Here is a 24,255-nt window from a genome sequence, read left to right as displayed (position 1 = left end):
CTGAGCAACTGCTTCTCCAGTACCCCATAATTAGCCTGCTCTCGGAACTGCATACAGATTGAGTGGCTGGGGAAGAGGAGCAAGAGAATAACTCTAAAAGCAAATAAAAATTAAGCAGCTGCCTCTAGCTAGAGAGAGAGAGATCACCCACAGAAAATTAGGGGAAGAACTGTGACCACACAAAGCTTTCCATTCTTTTTCGCACATCTCATAGATTGAAAAGAAAGCCTTCAAGCAACACATCATTTGCTTGCAAGACACCTACCCTCTCCGAGTACTGACAATTCTTATTCTTTAACAACAGTGAGCTATGCACCGAGACTTACCTTGAATTTAGGATCTGCAACTCAGATCCGGCCTTAGGGACTGACTGGCCTCAATCATGTTCTCAGCTCACACTCCAGGTAGACACACTTTGGGGAACCAAAAACTCTGAAGTTGAGCACACAATGCTTTGGGATTTGGAGTTGCATTGCCAAAAGTAAACAAATGTATGCATGTGGTCGTTTTTACCCAAAGATGCCATGATTACACTTGCAGTGAGCTCTAGCTTTTAGAATAATACTTATATAGAACATTCAGTTGGGATATTTAAATTATCCTGCTAAAACCAGCAGAGTTAATAACAATATCACAGGCACAGAATAATTTCTTGGATAATGATGAACATATGTGAATAATTCCCTTTCTCACAACCTAGCTCCCTGAGGCCTAACAACTACTCCCCAACTCTTCCAACTTCCCAAACATGCTTCAGTCTTGAATGTTCTCCCACAGCACCCAGTGGATACAGATCCAGGCGTTATTCTAGTCAAGCCCTCCCATCAACATCTCTCCTCAGCAAGCTCTCTCTCTCTAGTTCCTGAAAGTATTCAGGAGGTCCACACTCTCCACATTTAGAAATGCAGCCTGAGGTGGGATTTAGGGCACCACCTGCCCTGCCCATCCAACACCACAGAAATGGCACTTGTTAGAGACAGCAAACCAAAACCAAAAACAGCCATCTAAAGAATTCCAATTTACTGAAGAAAAGGACTATTATACACATTACCCCCCCCCAAAAAAAATCACCCGATGAAATCCTTTCGATATTTGTTATCTTAAGATACTTTACAGATTATTAACTTTGATAGAAAATCTCAGGAACCGAGTTCCTGCCAATGAAGATTAATTAGAAACCAAGATAATGTGTACCCCAAATCATAGTTCTAGTCGATGGGAAAATGATTTGACTCAAATAAAGGTCATTTCAGGCAATTTTTAAAGACTATACCCACCATGTAAATGAGACTTGTCTATATTATATGTTCTCTCCCTTATGCTCCACTTTGACGATAATGATGGATTAGGGGAGCACGCTCAGGGTCTTCATCTTTGCCACCACTATCCTTCTTCCGCCGAGAAGCTGAACTTCTAGGCTCTGTGAGATAGTGTTGGGTGCTGTCACCAACCACGGACACCCTCAGAGACGGCTCCTCAGGAAACTGGCACCGAGGGATGCATGTCTCATTTTATTTGGACTTGGGTATTGCAAAAGTTGTGGTGGTGGTGGTGTGTGTGTGTTTTAATCCAAAATGGGTAGTAGCTTTTTTTTTTTTAAAGATTTTATTTATTTATTTGAGAGAGAGAATGAGAGACAGAGAGCATGAGAGGGAGGAGGGTCAGAGGGAGAAGCAGACTCCCTGCCGAGCAGGGAGCCCGATGCGGGACTCGATCCTGGGACTCCAGGATCATGACCTGAGCCGAAGGCAGTCGCTTAACCAACTGAGCCACCCAGGCGCCCCAAAATGGGTAGTAGCTTTTGACACAGAGCCCCAAAGCTGCATGTCCCCCCTTCCTCTGTGGAAATGTTTAACTTAATGGCACAGGAATAAGACCAGTAACATGCCGAAAGTTTACCAGATCTCTGAAAACAAAGAACCTTCAAACAGTTCACTTTGCTCCCAAAAGAATCTCTTTAAGATGATGCCACAATCACAGAGCAGGAGTGGCTCTCAGGTCATCCGTGATGTGGGCGCCGGGCAACTGAACCTGTCTATCCTCTGATGTGTTTTAACTCCAACCGGGTAGCGAACCCACATTTGTCATCGTAACATGCTCAGGCGTCTCATCATCACCAAGATCTTTACCTGTAATCGTTGCCCATTTTCTTTTCTTTCTATATGGCAGAGACCAAGGAACTCGTGATAGTGCCCTTCCTATTAACGCACTTTAAGGTCCTTCTCAATGATCAAACCACTCCTTATTTAGCCTTATTACTCCAGCCTAAACCACCCTGCCTTTTCTTTTAGAAGACTTTTTTTCTCTCTCTTCACGAACATCTTCATATCCTATTCCTTTTGTATCTTTTTTATTTTTAGTAGATGATACGTGGCCCTAACACGGTACTCACTTCAAAAGGTAGAGTGAAAAAGTGGTTCCTGGGCATTCCCTGTCCACCAGACTTTTCAGTTCCAAACTTCCAAACTCCGTCGAGCAGTTACTGGTGTTCACATTCTTTTAACAATGACGGGAACTGAAATCCTATCAGGTTCTCGCTGAGTGTGTAGTTAATGCCGAGTATATCCGGGGAGCCTCCCCCTGGCTTTGGCAGGCACCTGCTGCTTGAATACCAGCCTAGCACGTTCAGTGGTACAGCACCCTCCTTCTCCTGCTCACCGCAACCTAACAGCATTGTATCCTCATCAGCTCCTACCTTAGAAGCGTAGGATGAAAGTACTAACAAGGGTCCTTAGGGGTCATCCAAACTTGTACCTTCATGACAATGTGGGAGTCCCCAAGATTGCAAGATCACACACTGAGTTAGAAGTGAGGTGACTTTCCCAACCCATTGCTCTTTTCACTACGTCACATTCTTTTTCTTCCAAACATTTTAAACTCTTGGGACCAGCCGCACTTCCCTGGCCCGTATGTATGTGCATAAACTCATTTGTCTCTCGTGAATCCAATTCTGTTCCTTAAGGATCATTTTTTAAAAGATTTTATTTATTTATTTATTTGAGAGAGCACAAGCAGAGGGAAAGGCAGGGGCAGAGGGAGAAGCAGACTCCCAGCTGAGCAGGGAGCCCGATGCTGGGCTCGATCCCAGGACCCCCGGATGAAGACCCGAGCTGAAGGCACATGTTTAACTGACTGAGTCACACGGGCGCCTCCCTTAAGGATCATTTTTTATAAATTTGAATAATATCCTTACATATATCACTGATTTAAAAAATTATGCCTGCTAGCAATGGATCCCGAAGAAGCAACAACAAATGTTTACCTTACTCTACTCTTATTTTTTTTCTAGTCCATTTTAAGGCATTTAGTAAGATATATCACTGGAATAATCCTTACGGGTATATTGATATTTGTGGAGGGCCAGCTCTTTGCGGAGCTGAGTTAAAGCATCTTGATTTCAATTTAACATGTAGGAAGAGCTTTGTCATAAGGCTGCCCCAGGGAGCCTATTCCAGCCCCATTTCCTGGAGAGCCTGGCCTGGTGTTAGAAGCAATCCTTACTGTATCAGTATTAGCCACAAGTGAAGAAATAATAATAATGAGGGCTATTATTTGTTGAGCATCTCCTACTGGCAAGTGCGCTACACACATTTCTCATTAAATCCTCACAACAACCCTAAGTAGCTCTCAACTCATCTTCACTTAACCAACTTGATAGACCAACCAGTACTCTCCCTTCCCCTTACACTACTCCCTGATGCCCATGATGCACCAACTCCTCAACTGTGATTCAATTGTACACTTCTGCTCCCACCAGAGAACTTGGAGGGGGACCAAGAGTCCATTGATCTTGTTCCCAAATCTGTTTATGCCGGTTGTACTTACTGTAAATATGTCATTTAAAAAAGTATAACAAATGATGACATAGGAATTATAAAAAAGTTAATTGCACAAAAACTGCATTACATGTTTTAGAAATAGTCATTGTTTTGCTTAAAAATCTACTGTTGAATTCAGAAAGATTCTGTGCTCTGATTGCTTTTTTTTTTTTTTGCAAATGTCTTCAAATGCTTTTTCCATTTTGAAGAGATCACAGACAATCATGCATCCAGGGTGTGAATTATGCAGGAAAGACAAAGAGCAGCCAGAGTTAGGAGCGCTATCCTCAAAGAAAGATCCATTGCTCTATATAGAAACAGCACATGAATGTACGTATTCATGCTTTAAGTTAGTATGTATGGTCCTATTCCTTTTTTTATGATTCCTTGCTTTAAACAGCTCTTATAATCAACACATCAACTACCAATCCTGATCAAATCATTTAAGAGGTCTCCTACTGAAATTTAGTCCCATTTCATAGACGAAGAAAGGAGCTTTAGAGGCCAAGTAACTTGTCCATCACCAGACACCTACTCATTGGAGGAGCTGCAAGAGAAAACCAAAGCATCTGACTTTGAAGTCGTGTACTTGATCTTGATGGACACTGCCTTGTCATTTATACCCCCAAATTGAATATCTAACATGCCACTTAGCCCTGTAATTCCCTTTGCACAGCAACATTTTCCTGTACAGAGGAGAAGACTGAAGTATAAAATAACCTGCTATGAATCTTTTAGCTCCATATGGATTTGCTGGGCTTTTCTGAAAGGATGCATCTCAGCAAGGTTGGCTGTGAAACAAATCTCTAAAGCAAACCCTGTGCTCTCACTGGTTCCTCTAATTCTAGCCATGGAATTCGTCTATGGAAATGGTCCAGACTTTTGGCAAAGAATGATTACTCCAGGGTATGTTAGAAAATCCTATATAGCATTTTCCAGATTTTGGAACCCCCTGTCTTCCTTGTTTCCTCGTCTCCTTACCTTTCTCTTAATTGACTTATACCTGAGATTTCCTGTACTCAGATACCATTCTTTACCTAATAGAATGTTGAGAATGGGGGTGGCAGGAATGGTATGTACAGTGTTTAAGAGTTAGAAAATACACCCCGAATTGACAGTAAGCACTGCCACAAAGATTCACCCTTACTTGAAACCATGAAATTCAAGGGTTTAATTTGCCTGATATTAAAGATGTCAAATATATATGTATGTATGTGTGTATATATATATATATATAATGTATATACATTTAAGTTACATTCATGATACATCTTTCTTCAGTGTAACCTGAATTTGTCCCTGGAAACCTTAAAAGTGAGAAAAGAAAAAAATAAGTGCAAGATCAGAAGTTTTCTTGTCCAGTTTTTTTTTTCTTCCTTTCTTTCTTTCTTTCTTTCTTTTTTTTTGGTGGAGCAGCCGCTATTAGACTATGACTCTAAATCTTGTGAAATAATAGAAATCATAAGACTACAGGGCTCAAAAAAGTCTTAAAGAAACCATGTTCATCTCTTCCTCCTTCCTTCCCTCTTCCAGGCTAGTCCAATCTAAGCCATGTATCCCAGCCAGAATCCATCCTATTTTTGAATTACAGTAGAGAATTAGAACTTGGCTCATCTAGTATTTAATAACCCGCCCTGGAATTAGGGTCTAAGAAAAATCCTCCTGGATAGGGGACGGATGGCACAGCCTCATGACCCAAGGTGCATGGAGGCCCATGGAGGTCGTTGGCTTTGCCCAGGCAGTGGGATCTCCGCCAACTCACACTAAACCAGCAGACTTCTTGCTTACTGTAGTGTTTTTCCGATTGTTGCCTCAGAAAAGAAACATGAAGCGTGGTGAGGAAAAGCACAGTCCCGTGAAACCTCTGGACTCTTGGAAGGGAAGGATTAGGTAGTGGTAATACCAGATCTTCCGAGATCTCCCTGAGCCCCCTTCACACCGTAGTATCAAGAAGGCCAGTGTTATGCTTAAAAAAGTTTCCCCTGAAGGGGAAAGAAGCTGAAGCTAAAAATATATCAGGCCAGCTGTTATAAATGCTTCTCAAAGGAAGCAAAGCAACTAGAGTTACCTCTTGGAAAAGCAAATGAGGGGTTAAGGAAATAATGGAATTTTTCAGTTACATGCCAGGTTGGCTAGATTTGGGGGAGGAAGAAATTTTCCAACCAGAAACTATGTTGGTAAAAGACAAAATAATTCCATGAAGATTTATTTATACGGCACCAGTGGCTTAGGACGGGGAAGACCTGCAGCCTGCCAAAAAGAATCGGGGTCTGCAGGCCTTGCCCTCTCTTTTCAGTTTCCAAGAGGCTACTCCCAAGACCTTGCTTCCTGTCAGGCCTACCTAAAGCTGTGTGGTGTCTCTCCTTCCCTTGAATATCTGGGTTCTGATCGTTTTTTGCAGGCTGACTGCAATGAGCTTGAAGTGGCTGCTGGTCTTGTCAGAAAATGTTGAAGGGCAGAGGATTTCTTGAACCAAACGGGTATCTCTGAAGGAGCTGGCCCTGGCTGACGGGGTCAATCCATGGACTTGGAGGGGTTTTTTCCACTGGTGGATCGGGGGTTCCCAAAAGAGCCATTTTCCCTGAGATCCACGTCACCCTCACTTCTCACCTTGCCTGCTGGAGTTAGTTTTGTTCCACGTGTTGGTTCCATGGGGCCTAGCAACCATCCTTCCCATAAATAGATGGACCCTCCACGCTCCTGGAAGGCCAGGTCAGAAGAACCAAAGCCCAAGAGATATCCGGGCACTGGATGCCTCAGCAGTTTTTGTTTTTTCACTTTTAATTTTGAAATAACTATAGATGTAACAAGAAATTGAAAAATAGTACACAGAGAGGTCTCATGTACTGTCTCCCGGCTCCCTACAAGGTGACATTTTATCCAACTATAGTGCATTATCAAAACCAGGAAATAGACATTCATGCAATACAATTAACAAGACTATAGACCTGACTTGGATCTCAGCAGTTTTGTACACAGATTTTTTGGGGGGGAGGAGGGGAGAGGCGGGGGCTTACAAATTTCTGTACAACCCTATGGCATTTTTTTCACATGAATAAATTCATATAACCACCTCCACAATCACGATCACAGTATGTTTTAAAAGTCTGTTAGTATTGAGACATAGTTGGTAAAATAAGTCATGCAAAAAAAAAAAAAAAAGCAAGAGTAATGACAAATGTCACTATGAGGATTATGACAGAAGGCTAAATGATCAATATTATCACCAGATATTTAGTGAATTCCCAAGGACGTTTTCTCGTTTATTTTGGAAATTCATTAACTTCGTGAACATCTGCCTAGTGAGCCCAGGAATTTATTAAGTTCCTACTGTTCAGCAAACATTTATGGCAGGGCGGGCAGACAGGCTTCAGGGCATACCATCTCTTATCGAATTATAGTGGCTTCCTTGAGGGGTATACAGAGGAGGATCTGGAGGCCACATCTGGCCCTAGCGAGAGACAGCCAGGATCTAACAGAGACGCACTGCCCCCGGAGGATGGCAGCTGAACGCGTGCCAGGAAATTGCCATCTCCACAGTTTCTGTGAGCCACACAAGTGTTCTAGGTGCCGGGAAGGAGGGATCAAGAAGACACAACCCTTGTCCCCAAGGAGTTTGTGACTGGGAAGGGAGGGCAAATATGTCAACCAGGAACTGTGACACAGAACGCTAAGGGCTGACATTGAAATATATGGGTCAGTGCAAAGCGAGCACACCGGGGGTGTGATTTGGGCAGGATCCTAGATCTGTGTGCTGTGGAGAACCATGCGGGGACAAATTCAGAGTCAGAGTCAAACAAGGGTCTACTAGCTAGTAATTGAGTCAGTCTCTGAGGATAGGATTAGGAAGGACAGGCATGTCTCCTCAAGTTCAGAGGCAGACTCTCTGGAGCCTGACCACCTGGGTTCAAGCCCCAGTTCATCCAAACTTGGTTGGTCTGTGACACTGGTCAAGTGACTTTGCCTCTCTGTGCTTCAGTTTTCCTCATCTGTTAAGTGGGGATAACACATCATGGAGGTATGAGGATTAAATGAGTTAATATTTACGTAAAGGGTTTTGAACAGTACCCAGCATGTAGCAAACGATATGCAGTAGTATGCTATCACTGTTAATTTACTTTTTTTTTTAAATGATCTACGGTGCCAACATTTTTTAAGGTATTGTTTTTATTATCAGAAAAATCAACTGAGACAAAGGAAAGAAATACTAAGTTTCCAAAGTGTACCATGAGACTGTAGAAGTGGGTAGTCTAAATGGAACATTTTGGAAGAATTTGTTACCTAAAGCTTCTGCGTTCTTGCCTCATACCAGGCTAGCAAAGGGCAGCACATTTTCAAATCCACATGTAAAGAACGCGAAGTAAAATCAAGTATTGCAACGATTTGAATAGAAACAAGCTTCTTTCATTTGTCACTGCAGCACGTAGTTTTCTTCCGGGTCCATGTCCACCAGCGAAGAGCAGAAAATGGTTAGAAAGGCAATCTGGGGTAAGGGAGGTGGCACTGACCTCCACACAGGGGAAATCTGTGGGCTCTTTGGAAAACCAGGAGGTATTTTTCCTGAATGTTCTTTTCCTGAATGGTTTGCTTTTTTCTATAGCAGACTTCAGACAGGAAGCAAACGTAGAGATGCTAAGCCAGGTTCTATGCACCTTACAAGTGGAATTGCTTGTAATGGCCAGAACAAAGTTGACTAAGTCTTTGTGTAAGTCTGTGACAGCTAATAACCTCGTTCTTTCTGATCTCACGGGCTCATGAAGAATCTGCACATTCTTGCTTTTAATGACCAGACCTGAGTAGCCTTACAAGGACGGTGAGGTACTGAAAAATACAGTACCCCTCTTCTGAAACGCCTTGAAGCTATCCAAAATGTTTAATCGACTTCTCAACTGTCCCAACCCATTCTTCTCTTTCTCATGAGAAAAGGTGTGGCTCAAAGTCCCTGTGTGATCTCACTTGATTTAGCCTGCAACCAATAAAAGGTACTCTTGCCTCCACTTAAAGGGATGAAAACAGGTTGATTCTTGTTATATTGGGGTTTAGTTTTTGCCCCCTACTCTTAGCCTCACCCTAATCCCTTCCTTCCAAAACTTCCCATGGCACCATCATGTGCATTAAATGCCCTCTAAACATCATTTTTCTCCATCTCAATGTTCTAGCACCTTCTCTAAGTCAATACACATCGAAAATTGAGCTTGTATCTAGTTTCTCTCCCTATCTTGCCTTTCATCTCTTTGGAATCACTAATTCAACTTTCTTCATCCCTTAAATGCCTACCATGTGTGAAGTACTCCCAATTTATCTCTAATATTCCTTTTTGATAAATCCAGTGGTTAATCCTTGGTCCTAATTTTATTGGATGTATCAGCAGAATTTTACCTGGTCACTTTTCCCCTTGAAACATGTTCTTCATTTGCCCTGCAAGACGCCCACACACTTGACTTTTTTCTGACTTCAATGGTTTCTCCTGCATTTCTTTTGCTTTATCCTCCTCTTCCTCAGCCTTCATGTTGAAGTACCCAGGCTCAGTCCTTGGTCCTCTTCTCTGTCTACATCTTTGCTTTGGTAATTTCATTCTGTTTCAGAGTTTTAAATACTACTTCTGTACTGGTAACTCCCAAATGTCTATCTCAGATCAGTCCTCTCTCCCAAACTGCATACTCATACATCTAAATGCCCACGAGACCTGTCTGATCATCTAATGGGCACCGAGATTCGTCATATATGACACAACTCCCAATCTTGCTTTCAAACTTAATAGAAATTTTCTCCATCCTTCCAGTTACGTAAGCAAAAACTCTGGAGTCATTCTTGAATTCTTTCCCTCATACCCTTCATTTCTCTTGTCAGGAAATCTCGTATTTTCAAAATATATCTAGACTCTGACACTCTTCTCTCTTCTACCTCAGCCATCCCGGCCAGAGTCAGCAATGTCTGGCCTGGATCATTGCAATAGCCTCTGAACTGATCTTTGTGTTTCCATCCTTGCCCTGGTAGAGCCTATTCTTAATACAGCAGCCAAAGTGATCTCTTTAAAATATAAATCAGATCACGTCACTTGTCTGCCAAAAACCCTCCAATGGCTTCTTGGTTTCCTGACAGCAAAAGTCAAAGTCCTTGCAATGGCCTGCAGTGCCCTGTAGGATCTGTCCTTCCCCGATACCTCGGCAACCTCCGCCACTGTCTACCTCACTCACTCATTCCCTTTCAGCCACTGGCCTTTGTGCTTTTCCCCAGCAAGCTGGGAAAAGATCTTGGGATCTTTGTTTAAGCTTTTTCTCTGGCTGGACTATTCTCCCCCCAGACACCCACTTGGCTAACCCCCTTACCTCCTTCAAGTCTTTGTTCACATGTTACCTTCCTGGTGAGGTCTATCCTGACCACCCTATTTAATCCTATAACCACCTCACCACCTAGGCCTGATCCTTCTGACCCTACTCTGTTTTTTTTTTTTTAATTTCCATACCACTCACCAATCTCTAACACACTATATAAGTTCCTTATATATTATAATTTATACATGTTAGACTGCAAACTCCATAAGGGAGAGCATCTTTGTCTTGTCCGCTGATGCACCCTGAGTGCCTTAAATAGGTTAAGCATATAGTAGGTGCTCAATAAACATTTTCTAAGTTAATGAATGAACAAATAAATAAATTGATAATGTATGTCCAAGTCAATACTGAGTCCTAATTTTCATAATTACACCTAGAAACATTTCTAGCACCCATTCCTTCTGCTCCATGCCTGTTCCTATCCTCATGATACTTTTCCTACCTCACAACTGAGGTTTTGAAACTCAGCACTTGTCATTCATCTGGTTTGCACCCAGTACACCAGTCCCTCTACAGCATTGCTCATATCACTGCCACATCCATGGTGGGATGCTTGGACTCTTTAGAGCTCTCAGATCCCCTCCCTCAGTCTACTTGTATTGCCGTCTCTCACTACTCTTTTTCCTTCGTGAACCTCTCCTTCTTCCTCACTATCTTCCAACCCTGACTACATACTATAACCTCCATGCCTTTGCTCACAATGCATGTCCCTACCCTCGGTCCCCTCACCATCTCTAACCTAGCTTACTTCCCCTATTACCTACAAAGGCTTTCCTGACCCTCCGGTTCATAAGGATCTTTCCATTTCACACATTCACAGTGCTTACAGTACAGACGGCCCCCCCGCCCCCGTTCAGCTGACACAATCCTATATCACCCGATGGCAGCTATTGGAGTTATTTTTTTTAACTGCACTTTTATGTAATGCATGGGTTATTATGTAAAATTTTTGCAGATTAGTCTGGCTGGAGGGAGAGATTTCATTTTCAATTGTGAGACTGACTGATCTATCTTCTCTTTCCACTTATATGATAGGTTCCCTGAAAATGAATCACTTTCCTTAAGCTTCCTTATATTTTCCACAGCCTCGAACACAGTGCTGGGCACCCAGGAGGTGGGTAGTGTTTGCAGTGCAGTTGGATGATACAGAATCCACATAGGGAGGAGGCCACGAATGCTAAGGCATTTTGCTGGAGCGTAATGACCAAAGGAATAAAACGTGCGTGGGATAAACCAAGATTAAAAACCAAAAACTGTGTAAGGAAGTCATCTTCTAGTTCGTTTCTTTTCATTAACTGTCATTAAGGTGGTTGATAATTTGAAAATGCGAAGCAGTAATTGATCTCAGTTCTCTTACTATGATTTATAATCATGTTGTTTTGTATGAGTATTTTTTCATTTTAAAAGAAGAAAGACGTCTAGCTCTTCAGTGCAGAAGAGGTCCTGAAGCCTTCAGTCCAACCATTTTCTATTGTAGTGAAATGGCCAAAAGTCACGGCATAGTCAAGGACCCCTAGTCTACTCTGCATGGCCTGGGCTCGGGAAAGGTGCCTTCACCAGGTGACAGTCAGAGATGCAAATGTGGGCACAGACCCTGGGTGTCAGTGTTAGCACTTTGCTCCTCGATGTCCTCCCTACTCTCTCCATTTATTCGCTTAGCAGATGCCATTGCCAGCTCTGGCCAGGGCTGGCCGTCAACATATGTAATCTCATGTGCCTTCACCACAGCCCTCAAAGATGGATATCATGAATGTTCTCATTTTGCAAGTGAAGACCTTGCTCAGAGAGTTAAGTAACTTGGCCAAGCTGTAGTTAGCAAATTGTAGATCTGAGATTTGGACTTAGCAGGGCATTGACACCAAAGTCCTGATTCTTTCCACTTCGTCAACCCGCTTCCCAGGTGCTCAGGATATACTTGATAGAGGCACAAGTGAATGAATGACCCAAAATTTGCAGCTTTGACAAACACCATTTAACCACCATAGACAATGCAGAAGACTAAAGCAATGACACTAATGTTTTGTTAAAGAGATACTGAAATACAAGTGTTGACATGGCCTAAGTGTTTGCATGAAACTTTCTGGAAGAGAGATCTGAGCTTTCTTTGCCAAGGCTTTGAAACAGGGCTCCAACCCCTTTCTTCTTCCTGAGATATGTAATCTAGTTATCTTGTTAAACCTTCAAGTCTTTTTCTACTTAAGTACTACACAGGGACCCAAAGATCTGGGAGGCCATGACAGTTATCTCTGCATTTTCTCCCCTCTGCAGGGCTGGGCAGCCACAGTGAAAAATGAAAGTACCCACAGACTACAATCTGCTAACCACCTCGAATGTACTAATCTTGTCAAGACTTACAGCCCTGAGTGTGCAAATCAGGACAGACAGAAATATGATGACCCAAGACTAATGACATAAAATTCAGCCCTTAAAATAGGAAAGACCAAGTTTTGAGAGGGCAGGCAGCTTGGAGCTTGCATCTCTCCCAGCTATCAAAGAGTTTTGTAATAATTACTAGATTCTGTCCCTGACCCGGGAAACTTTAGCCAAAAAGCTCTGTCATCCAGCCTGCATGTGTCTGTCTTTATAGTCCCAGCCACCGCTCTGTGTCACACAGAGGCTAGTGAAACTGTTCCCTGGATTACTAGTCTGCAAAAGAGATTGCCCCCACAACCTCTTACATAATAAAGTAATGAGGCAATAATCCCTGAATTCCCCAAATGTACGAGTTATCAAAATCTCAATGTAAAAGTAAAAAAAAGAATTAAAAATCTTATGAATGCAGTATCTTAAGTATTTCCTTGGTTATCTCAATTAATGTAGTTCTAATTTGACACTCCTATGTATTTGAGAAAGCCATTTCAAAGGACCCATTAGCTGAGAGATCCGAGTGGAGGGAGAGGCCAAGAAGCCGTCACTGTTAATTCTTACTACTCTCAGATCTTTTAATTGGGGGTTCCTGCATGTTGACAGGCACGGAAGGTCTGACCACAAAAGCTTTCCCTCGAGAAAGTTATCTCAGTGCTGACACTATTCATGGACACATGCAACTAGCATCAAGGATTTCTGTTCAATGACAGGCCCCCTCTCCCATGTTGCCACTTACAGAAGCACCGATGGCATGTTTGTCCCTTTGCTCAGCCCGAGTGGGGAGCCACAGAGAGGACTCCTGGCCCTAGTCCCAGCTGTGCGCAGGGTACTTTGCTTTCACGGTCAAAAGAGCAGAAAGCTGTCCTCTGCTCTCCCCTTCCTCAAAGCTGTTCCTGACCCGCCTCTCCTAAATTAGACTGAGCAAGAAAAGGCCACAGCATTCACACCAGGCCACAGCACAGAGCCGCATTCTCAGTTAGCAAACCTGTTTCCCTTGTCAGGAGGAAAAGTGTCTCCAACAGCAGGGGATAAAAACCAGAAAATGCAAGGGAGGGAACATTCCAGGGTGAAATATATTAAAAAAAAAAAAAAAAGGAAGAAAAAGGAAAAAAAGAAGAAGAAAAACAAAAGAAAATGCACAAATTCCATGAGGGCATCTGGTTAGCCAGGGGTTAGAATCAGGTTTAAAGAATCACACGTAACTCAGTGTCTTGGCAAATCCAAAAACCCCAGGGCGAAAGGCATGTGGGTAAAAGGCATTTCTACTTGGGGAAACGGGAAGTTTCCTTCTTTTCCCATTTATTCTCTCTCTTATTTATTTACTTTTTAGTCCCACCAACCCACAGTCCAACCCAAATTTGGACCATCGATCATTTTACTTGACCAGCATTTTTATCTTTCCAGAGTCAAAGGGATCCAAAGATCCCTCTCCCACAGCCAATTCCAGTGAGCCCCTCTCTCCCAGGGTTACGGGGTGCTCAGAGCGACATTCTCAGTGGGACATGCCACACACAGCAAGTCACTACACCAGACTGCTCTAGAAGGCTTCCAGGGAACTTACTTGTACTTGTGCTGGTTCCAATTGTATTGATTGTGGTGGGGACAGATGAGGAGGAGTAGAGGGGCACGTGGCCGTTCTCACACCCCAGGCTTTTGTCCTGCCAGTTGGAGGCGTTGATGCAAATCCCAGAATCCCGAGAGTTCTGCCACCCATTGAGCTTGTCATCGGAGTTCTGTCTTTGGTGATAGTAGTGCGCCTGCCCATAATCCACAGAGTCTGAGCGGCTTCGGTTCTGGCCGCCAAAGCTGGTCGACGTGCGGTCCTCCAAGTGGTTCAGCCACATGGCTAACGCGCTGCGATCTTCCAGCGAAGTGGCCGGATGTATCAAAGCATAGGACAGTAGCTGCCTGCTCTCCTCAATGTGCTGGTTGTGTTCAATAGAGTGAGCCAGGATTTTGGGCAGCAGTTTCATATACTCTACTTTTGCATCAAGGTTTCCTGGCTTCAGCAAAGGCAGATGAGTTAACAGGAGGGAAATCACTTTATCCTTGGATTCCTGTTGCCATTGGTTAATGATTCCTGGAAAGGAAAATATACAGGGCAAATAAGCAAATACACCCACAATGGCATGAAACACCACACTGTAAAGAAATTCCTATGGGTTAAGTCTCCATCTAGGTATCCTGGCTAAATTTTTCTCAAAACAGCCTGTGCATCGGGTCGGATAACGGACTCCAGGTTGTCAGGGGGCAGTGACATAAATGAAACACAGAACAAATGTTCTTGGATGTGTGGGTGCTCAATCTAATTCCCATTCAGGTCTCCAAAGAGCCTACAATTACTTTGGTACAACCAAATAGAATTTACAGCCCTGTGTTTGTTCTTAGAAAAGTCTAGCCACACCTTCAGATAGACAGGGATAAGGACTGAGAAAATCTCCAGAGAGAAGCAAGTGTTGTCAAAGGTTCATTGGATCCTTGTGGATAAGCCTGCTTTCCCTCCTGCAGACATCTGTGGAAAAGTGGGTTACACTCTAGCAAAGGCATTTGTGTGAAGATGGTAAAGCTTCCTAGATAGAGAAATCGGTTAGGAAAAGAAAAGGACTTCCCTCATCTCGGTGAAGTAAGCCTGCCCTTCTCATGAGAAGCTGCCTCTGAAAACTACTGTGACCCCAAAGCTAGATCTCAAAGCTAGACTTAGCATGAGTGGCACCTCCGATCACACATGATAAGCAAGCTATTTTTCTTTAAGCAGAGAAGATCTGTTTAGTTATCTTTATGATGGTAAAGTCTGGATAACATAATATTTACCATTTTCACCATTTTTAAATGTAGGGTTGTGTGGCAATGAGGCATTCACAATGTTGTGCAGCCATCCCCACCATCCATTTCCAGATCTTTTTCATCTTTTCAGACTGAAACTCTGTGCCCATTGAAAAATAACTCCCTATTTCTTTCCTCCCCCAGCTCCTAGCCACCACCATTGTATTTTCTGTCACTATCTATTTGACTACTCTAGTTACCTCATATAAGTGGGAACATACAGTATTTGGCCTTTTGTGACTGGTGACTTCATTCATGAGAAGATCCATTTGTGACACCTTCTTGTCCCCTTCTACTCAGAACACACACTGACTGCCTTTAGGTAAACATGGATAAGCAATGTACTTTGCCTTCGACTGGCCTTTGAGAAGTAGCTTGTTCTGGAAACTGGAAGTTATCCTCAGAACCTGGGGCCACAAGAAAGAAAGCTCCCTTCCTGAAAAGTCACTCCTGATACCCAAAGACATTGTCCCTGGCCTACTGATTACCCTACATAGGCTAAGGCAGGGCAGTCTTACCGGCTTTCATGAAGTATCTGCTGAGTTGAAAAGGGGTCTCTGGAATTTAGCAGACAGGCTTTACAATTCTAGCAAGGCACACACATATCAGAACAAGCTCAAGAGTCATTGTTGACCAGAAGCTACAAATGCACCAGCCAAATACTACAAGGCCCGTCAAGACCAAAGAAAAGTATCAGGCAAGGAAGGCATGGGATAGAATGAAAGACTGTGGGCTCTGGAATCAGGCAAACCTGGGCATGGATCCCAGATCTGCCACTTAATTTGCAGTGGGACCTCGGTAAGTTACTTCGCCTGTAGGAGCCTCAACTGCCTCATCAGTTAAGACTGTTACCAACAGCATCTGTCCCTCCTTGCGTGGAAATGTATCAAAAGGACTGGCCAAGTACTCAATGGTGGAAATAATGCCTTCTACTTGTCTCTGCATTAGTTGGGCCCCACATTAGAGCCATGTTGGTTGGTTTCAGATACCGAGTTTTAAAAATAATTATGGAGTCTAGGGGCACCTGGGTGGCTCAGATGGTTAAGTGTCTGCCTTCCGCTCAGGTCAGGATGCCAGGGTCCTGGGATCGAGCCCCGCATTGGGCTCCCTGCTCAGCGGGGGGCCTGCTTCTCCCCTTCCCTCTACTTCTCCCCCTGCTCATATTCTCTCTCTCTCTCTGTATGTCTGTATCTCGAATGAATAAATTAAAAAAAAAAAACTTAAAAAAAAATAATTATGGAGTCTAAAGACCCAGGGAAGGCCATTAAAAAATATCAGAGTTGGAAGAGGCAGAAAGTCAAAGGGTGAAAGAAAATAGGGCTATTGAGCTTATAAATTAACAACATAAAGAGATGCTCAATGTGGGGATTTCATAAGAAGACAAAGAGTCAACGATTTGAAGTACAAGTCTTCACATTGAAGCAGCAGAGATTAAGACTGGATGTGGAGAAGAAATGAAGTGCCAGGATGACAAAAGACCCAGAGGAGTCTCCAAGGAAGGCTTTATAATCTCTGTCCTGGGGGCCTGAAGAATGGAGATAGATGGGTCTAGGGAAGCACTGTTGGGTAGAATGTAATGTGAGCCACATACGGTATTTAAAATTTTCTAGTATTAAAAGAAAAGTGAAGAGAGGGAGGTGAAATTAATTTCAATGATCTATTTTCTTTAATCCAATATATCAAAACATTATTATCTCAACTTGTAACCAATATAAATCATCAACGAAACATTTTACATTCTTTTCTTTGCACCAAGTCTTCGACATCCAGGGTGTATATTACCACTGACTTCACATCTCCAACTGGGACTAGCCGCAGCTGAAGTGCTGGGGAGCCACGCGGGGCTGGAGCCTGCAGAACTGGCTAGCCATGGGGCTGGAGACACTCACATGGGGAAAGCGGATGGCAGGAGGGCACCCATGACCTCAGCAGGTCCCTCCCGGCTCCCTGACTCTATATTTAGCTAACTGCCTCCTGACAAAAGATAACCCTGGTGCATTCCATTAGGTATGGCCTCCCTTTTAAAGTAGCTTTGGGAGATGGAGGAAGCACCAGTTTCAAGTTGCCATCAATACATTTTCAGGAAACACCCAGCATGTTTTTAATTATGAATACACTTCAGATAAAGAGAAAATCTATTCATTACGCCCAAGGAACTAAAGAGGCACTGGCAAGAAGCAAAAGGTCCCGAGAGGAAGATATATCTCTGTCTGATGCCAGTCCGATGAGCAGATGTAGCTAGCGCGTACCTGGAAAATGTATGCTTAGAAATAAATTTCAGGAACAAGTTTTAATAAAAATTCACGGGGTTGAGGAACTCCCTAGCTTTCTGCGAGGTCACTTCCCTGTTTGGGTATTCTACCCTTCTGCAAAAGGTCAGCCTAAAAAAAAAAAAGGAACAAAAACAAAACATAAATAGGACTCGGAGTGCAAACTAACCATGTTATCTCCATGTAAGCACTCTCTGCCAGGGATTAGCAGCAAAGAGGAGAGGAAAACAAGGGCCCTGGCCCTGGTCCTTCCCAGGCCTGAAATGGGTCTTTCTCTATCCTTGGGACAGGGCTTGGATGGTGTGGGATTGGGGTGTGGCCAGGAAGACAACGATGACTTTTGTTTACTACCATCGGGAACCCGGACATGAGGCTGGCTGCCTCCTGAAGGCAGTCTTCTGAGGTGTACTACTGGATCGAACTATTCCTGCAGCAGCTACCACTGCCACGCGGACAGCTAATGGCATTGAATGTGGTTTATGTGCCAGGCACTCTTGTAAGCTCTGTGCATGTAATTACTCATTTAATCCTCCTAAGAAATAGATGAGGTAGGTCCTATTACAGCCTTATTTTACAGATGAGGACAGAGAGGCACAGAGAGGTCAAGCCATTTGCCTCCGGTCCCCCTGGCTAGGGAGGTGGCAGAATTCGGGTATGCAAATTAGCATAAAGATACATAATGATTATCAAGCTAGAGAGTTTGGCCATAAGTTAAATACATTAATGTTTATAATATGTGATTCTATAATACATAAGATATATAATATAGGACTACATATAAAATGTGTATATGTGTATTATATTTACAAATATAGTAATATGAATATATTTAAATAGAGTGCATGGATCAGCAGAAGCCTTCCCAGCTATGGAAGTGCAGGAAGAAGAGTAGTTACAGAGGTGATACCTACTATGGTTTTAAAATATGTCCACAACTTCTTTGATATTCCTCTCTAAAAGATGGAGCCTAATTAATTCCTTTCCCATACAGCACAGGGTTAGACTTAGTGAGTCACTTCTAGCAAAAACTGAACATAGCAGAAGTGGCAGTGTGTGAGTTCATGGATTAGGTTATAAAAGGCACTGAAGGGGCACCTGGGTGGCTCAGTCACTTAAGTGTCCGACTCTTGATTTCGGCTCAGGTCATGATCTCAGGGTCATGGGATCAAGCTCAGGTTGGGCTCTGTGCCGAGCTTGGAGTCTGCTTGTCCCTCTCCCTCTGCTCCTCCCCCCGCTCACGCTTGCTTTCTCTCTCTCTCAAATAAATAGATTAATTAAAAAAATAAATAAGAGGCACTGAAGCTTTTACCTAACTCTCTCTCGGGTTACTCACTCCGGGGAAGCCAGCTGCCATGCTGGGACAGTACTCAAACAACCCAGTAGGGAGAAGGGTCTTGATAGTGAGGAAGTGAGTCTTCCGCCAACAGGCAGCACTCACTTGCTAGCCCTGTGAGGGAACCATCTTAGAAACAGAACTCCCAGCCCATTAAGCCTTCAGATGACTGCACTCCAGATAACATTTGGGAAACTCGGCCAGAAACACTCATATTCCTGATCCATTGAAACTGCATGTGGTAACATGTTAATTGTTGTTTTAGCTGCTACATTTTGGGTAATTTGTTATGTGAACAAAAAAACCCAATATACCTCGTCAAGAGTTTTCCTCTAGAAAAATAGAAGTCTTAGCCATTTGGCTTTGAGCAGTTCACTTCTTCAGGCAAAATCATTCCCATGCTGAGATCTACTCATGAAGCTAACCTGTTGCCACTAAACATTCACCTCAGACTCCCTCATCCTGATTATCCACTTGTCAAACAACTTTTGGACTATGATTAAGCTCCCGGTATCTTTAGGGAAAGAATGAACTGACCATACAGATTTGAGGTATTTCTAGATTCTATGATGATGATTTTTCAGGGCGATTTAATGGTTTCTGATTGTGATTTGGTTTCCTGTGGAGGTCGCCTTCCTGTGCTCAGTATATGGACTTTGAGTATATCTGGTCCCTCTGGTGATGGTTCCTCATGGCAAATTAATAAGCCAGCATTGCAGGGTTTACTTCCCAGTTAGTACTGAGTCAATCTCTCAGGGTGAACATCCCCGGGACAGTGATGAGAGTAAGTATCTCCACCTTCAAAAGGAAGCCACATCCTACAGGTGAGGACTTGGGACATGAATGCTAGGTCCTGCCTGGTTGCGCATTGGCCTTCTTTGTGGCATCCACACCATCTTCCAGACAGAAAGGAGTTTTTACTGAGATGTGTATTGAATGGATTCTCCTTACTGGGGAAGACTAGGAATCTTGAAATTTTTAATTAGTCAATCACTTCTTGATGTAGTTTCTATTACCATATACCTCAATATCACTCTCTTTAGTAGACACTCTGGAATACAGAGGTCCAAGAATGGCAAGGTTCAATGGTGCCAACTCACCTCTATTACTTTCTCTGAATATTTTCTCTAGATAAGGAGCAAAGATATTATTTTCTGGACCTTTTATGTGGGTAAAAGTTGATGATTTATAATTTATAAACCAGTGACATAGGAGTAGTAAAAAAAATCCTAAAGGAGCTATAATAAAAGACCATGATTAGGAAACTGTCCCAATGATTCTTAGACTGATGAAGATTGTGTTTAAATACCAAGTCTGGTATTATTACCACACAATGGTATGTCAATGTTTAAGGGCTCCAGTTGTTAGTAAATTACCCTCAAATTGCTATTTTATTATACCCTTGTTTTCAGTTTAATAACATTTACTATAAAAGGGTTTCTCACAAGTGTATTTAGGCAATTTGCTCATGCAAGAAATGGCTGGAAATTAAGTGCACACATATAAGAAGTACTGTTTAAATAAATGCACTAAAAGGCAGGAATACTAGTGGATCTTAAGTGGTCAAATTCTCCTTGGAAGGATCTATATTACAAACTCAATCCTAGACACATCATGTAATAAAGCCTTCTAAACGTAGTGCAGCTCTGCACAACTCGGGGGCAGACAGCACACACTATGCATTTGGTAGGGGTGTGAGCTGACGGGGCACCTAAAAAGTCAGGGGGACAAATGGCAAATACCAACATGGCAAATGGTGGATTCTTGTATTGGCACCTGCACTTGCTTATCGTCTCCCAAGGTACCTTCTTGAGCTAGAAATGACTGGTGAAACATCCCCATGATTTGGTGGAACCCCGCAAGACATGAGGATTAGACTAGATGTTATGGGGAACCCGGACAGCATGTAGTTACTGAGCTCCTATTGCTGCAAGTGGTGCTTCGAGCAGATACAAAGGACTGAGTAGATAGAAACCATCTCTGTTTTCAAGGAGGGTGATTTGGCCAGCTTCCCAGGTGGCTCCCATGGATCCTTGCCTCTTGGTATTCACACCCTTGTGTACTCTCCTCCCACTCTGAATCCAAACAGGTCCATGTGACCAATAGAGTGTGGTAAGATGTTCTGAGATTAGGTCATAAAAGGCACTGTAGCTCCCACCTTCCTCTCTTGGCTCACTCACTCTGCAGGAAGGTAGCCACATCAATTATGAAGACATTCAGGCAGTGCTGGGAGAGGCCTGAGTAGAGGGAAATTGGACCTCCTGCTAACAGCCAGCACCACTATGCCAGCCATGTGAGTGAGATACCTTGGAAGTGGATTCTCCAGCTCTGGTCAATATCTTGCAAGAGACCTTAAGCTAGAACTACCCAATGAGGTTGTCCCAAATTTCTGACCCTCGGCAAACTGTGAAGGAAATATTATGTGAAGCTATTAGGTTTTGGGGTAATTTGTTACACAGCAATAGTTAACTAATACAGCTTATTTGTTAACTAATTGGAGTTCATGTTATTTGTTAAAAAGAAAAAAAGTCACTCACAAATGCTACTGCCCCTTGAATTCACTAGAAAAGAAAAGGATCCATGTAGTAGACTTCATAGCCCATTATAACCACTAAAGCTTTCTCTGAGACCATGAAGGTCATTAGCTGTTGGACATTCAAAGACACCTGACTATCCTTAAAGCATCCGCCTGACTCCAACATACCTACAATGACCCACTTACCACTCCAGAGTGATCTGGTCATCTCTTCAATGGGGCCTTTCCATCTTAGTCACTTTTCGTCCTGGGCACTGGTGTGGCTGGGTGCTCCAGGAGGGTGCCTTTGCTCCTGAAAGACCCAGGCCAGTAGTAAACTAGTTCTGAGATCTCAGCCAAGAGCTCAAGTTGGGTTTCATATTCAGGTTTCTGACCTCTTCCTGGCTACGGCCAACTTTTGTAGGTCTGAGGCTGCCCATTCCCAGAGGGTGCATAAAGCCGGCCAGCTCCCCTGACCACTTGCCTCAATTCTGACCTCACATCTGTATAGATGACTCCCACATTTGTATCTCCAGCCCAGGTCTCACCCTGCCCTTCAGATTCACACATCCAATTGCATTCTCTACATCTCCACTCAGATGATCTCAAAGGTACTCTGTCCAAAACTGAGCTCCCCCTCTCACTCTCACAAGATCTGCTCCTTTGGGCCTCTTCTCTATCTCAGCAATGGCTCTTCCATCTTTCCAGTAGCTCAGGATGAAGCCTTCAAGTATCTTTGACTACTCTCTCTTACATCCCATATTTCATCTGTTAGCAATCTCGTGCAAGGAATCTTCAAAACATACCCAGATTCTGACTACCTCTCACCATCCACCTCCTGCCCCATAAACAACATAACCACCAGAATGATCCTTTTTATACTAGAAGATAGGTCATGTCACTTCTCTGATCAAACATTCCAATGGCTTCTCATCTAACTGAGTAAAAGCCATACAACAGCCTATTAGGCCTTCTGTGATACAGCCCCATCCCCTACTACTGGTCCCTCATTCTTTTCAGTCCATTCTGGCTTCCTTGCTGTTTCTTCAACATGCCAGATATGTGCATACCCCCCAACCTTTGCACTTGCTGTTTCCTGTCTGAAACACTTTTATCCCCAGGTCCACATCTAGCCCCGCTCTGTCCTGTCTTTGCTTAAATGTTGCTTCTTAGAACTTTTCTGCCCACAATATTTTAAATTGCCCACATCACTCGCTCACCCTATATTTCCTTATCCCCCATGTCCTGCTTTATTTTCCCCCCTAGCATTTATCATGTGACCTGGTATGTATGATACCTATTTCTTGTCTTTCTCCACTGGACAAAAGCGCTATGAAGGTAGTGATGATGTTCCCATTTTCCCATGCATTATCATTTCCTTATTAATCACATTTTTTAATGGCTATATAAAGTTGTCCCCAGGCATTTTGTTTGATAGTGGTTTATTAGACTTTGAGATTTCTTACTCAAAATCTTAGGCATTTCCTAGAAATTTCTTTTAAATGAAGACTGATAGAGTGGGTGACCTGCAGACTCTAGTAGGTACCAGATGTCACCCCAAAATTGTTTGGTCACCTCTTTCTCATTTGATTCTGCAGAATTCTGATTATTTCTAGCTTTAACATCGAATAAAAACAGGAACATGTAAAAGAGGAAAATAAAATGATTAACTTATTTTTCAAAATCTTTACTACATTCCCCTCTCAGTATTCTGTTAGGATGGAAAATTTCCCTATGTGCTAGGAAACAAAAGCATAATGGGTGCTTTTCTTGATTGTAACTGACACCAATTAAAGTAATCTTCGTGATAAAGATTGGTTAGGCTGAGACAGCAGAATTAGATGTATTTAATATGACTCTTTTGCAAACAGCTGTTGAAGAAAGAAAGAAAACCAATGCCAATAGGGTTGTGTTAAGACTATTGTATATCCAAATTTTTGGGCCATGAGTAATTATGTTCTAATAAAACCTCACAGGAATGGGTCTCCTAAGAGTCATATAAACTAGAGATGAAGAAAATGTTACCTTACTCTTGACAAATGCAAGACAAATCCTTATAAACCATATTCGGCTAGTTTTTTATACCAGAAACCCCTCAGAGGAGAGTCTATAAATGTTCCAAAAGCAGGAAGCTTTCCCACTCACTCATCTTCAGTGCCATTCTCACGCTCCCAGACCACCACTGACAAAACCCCACATACCACAAAATGACTCTTCAGTAGTATTTCAAAATAATGAATTAGCAATCCTTACACTGACCTTGCAGAGGAGAAAACTATGCTTTGTACTACACCACTTAGATTCGGGCCTTCTACCATGGGAAGCACTAGAAATGAGAACCTTGAGGGAAGCACCCTGTCGTCCAGGTAGCTTCATTGCAATCATATTTGTTAATGAAGAACTCTCAGGACCAAAATCCTCGGCAATGTCCAGACGGGAGTCAATAAGGAGGGTCTTGGGAGAAATATAAACAGGTCAGTCTCCAAGGAATAGTTCGTGCTTGACCCAACAGACCAAACTGAACAACAGCCACTTCCCACAACAGGTTTACAAGCCTCACAAAGTCTAGGAAGGGCCGTTTCACCTCTGACAACAGGGAATCATTCTATGTCTTTAAAGGAGTTAAGTCACTGGGTCCCACGCCTTCTAAAATGTGGAAGTCGCTCAACAACTTCTAGACAAAATTTCCCATCTTCAGAGATGGGAATCCAAAGTGTAAGTGTGAATGTAAGAGCCCTGTGATGTGTGTAAATACTGTCACCAAGGAACAGCACACATACATCCCCAAAATAGA

At 43.0% G+C, this 24,255-nt stretch overlaps 1 protein-coding gene across 5 annotated transcripts in view; it reads right to left on the bottom strand.

Annotated features, from left to right (window-relative positions):
- Nucleotides 1-24,255, bottom strand: part of SAMD4A (sterile alpha motif domain containing 4A) — a 206,657-nt gene that overhangs the window by 70,663 nt on the left and 111,739 nt on the right. For all 5 annotated transcript variants that reach the window (XR_010405190.1, XM_064571082.1, XM_045900898.3 and 2 more), the window contains exon 3: nt 14,082-14,600. Coding sequence is in view for 4 of the 5 variants with exons in the window: in XM_064571082.1 (XP_064427152.1) it covers nt 14,082-14,600 (519 nt within the window). In the remaining variant the exon portion in view is untranslated. The remainder of the gene's footprint in view (nt 1-14,081; nt 14,601-24,255) is intronic.

Source organism: Mirounga angustirostris, unplaced genomic scaffold (assembly GCF_029215605.1).
Source record: "Mirounga angustirostris isolate CCGP_5_RB_7025 unplaced genomic scaffold, mMirAng1.0.hap1 SCAF_9, whole genome shotgun sequence".
In the NCBI taxonomy this organism is placed as follows: domain Eukaryota; kingdom Metazoa; phylum Chordata; class Mammalia; order Carnivora; family Phocidae; genus Mirounga; species Mirounga angustirostris.
The sequence above is the reverse complement of the archived record's forward strand: the minus strand, read 5'-3'. Positions and strand labels throughout refer to the sequence as shown.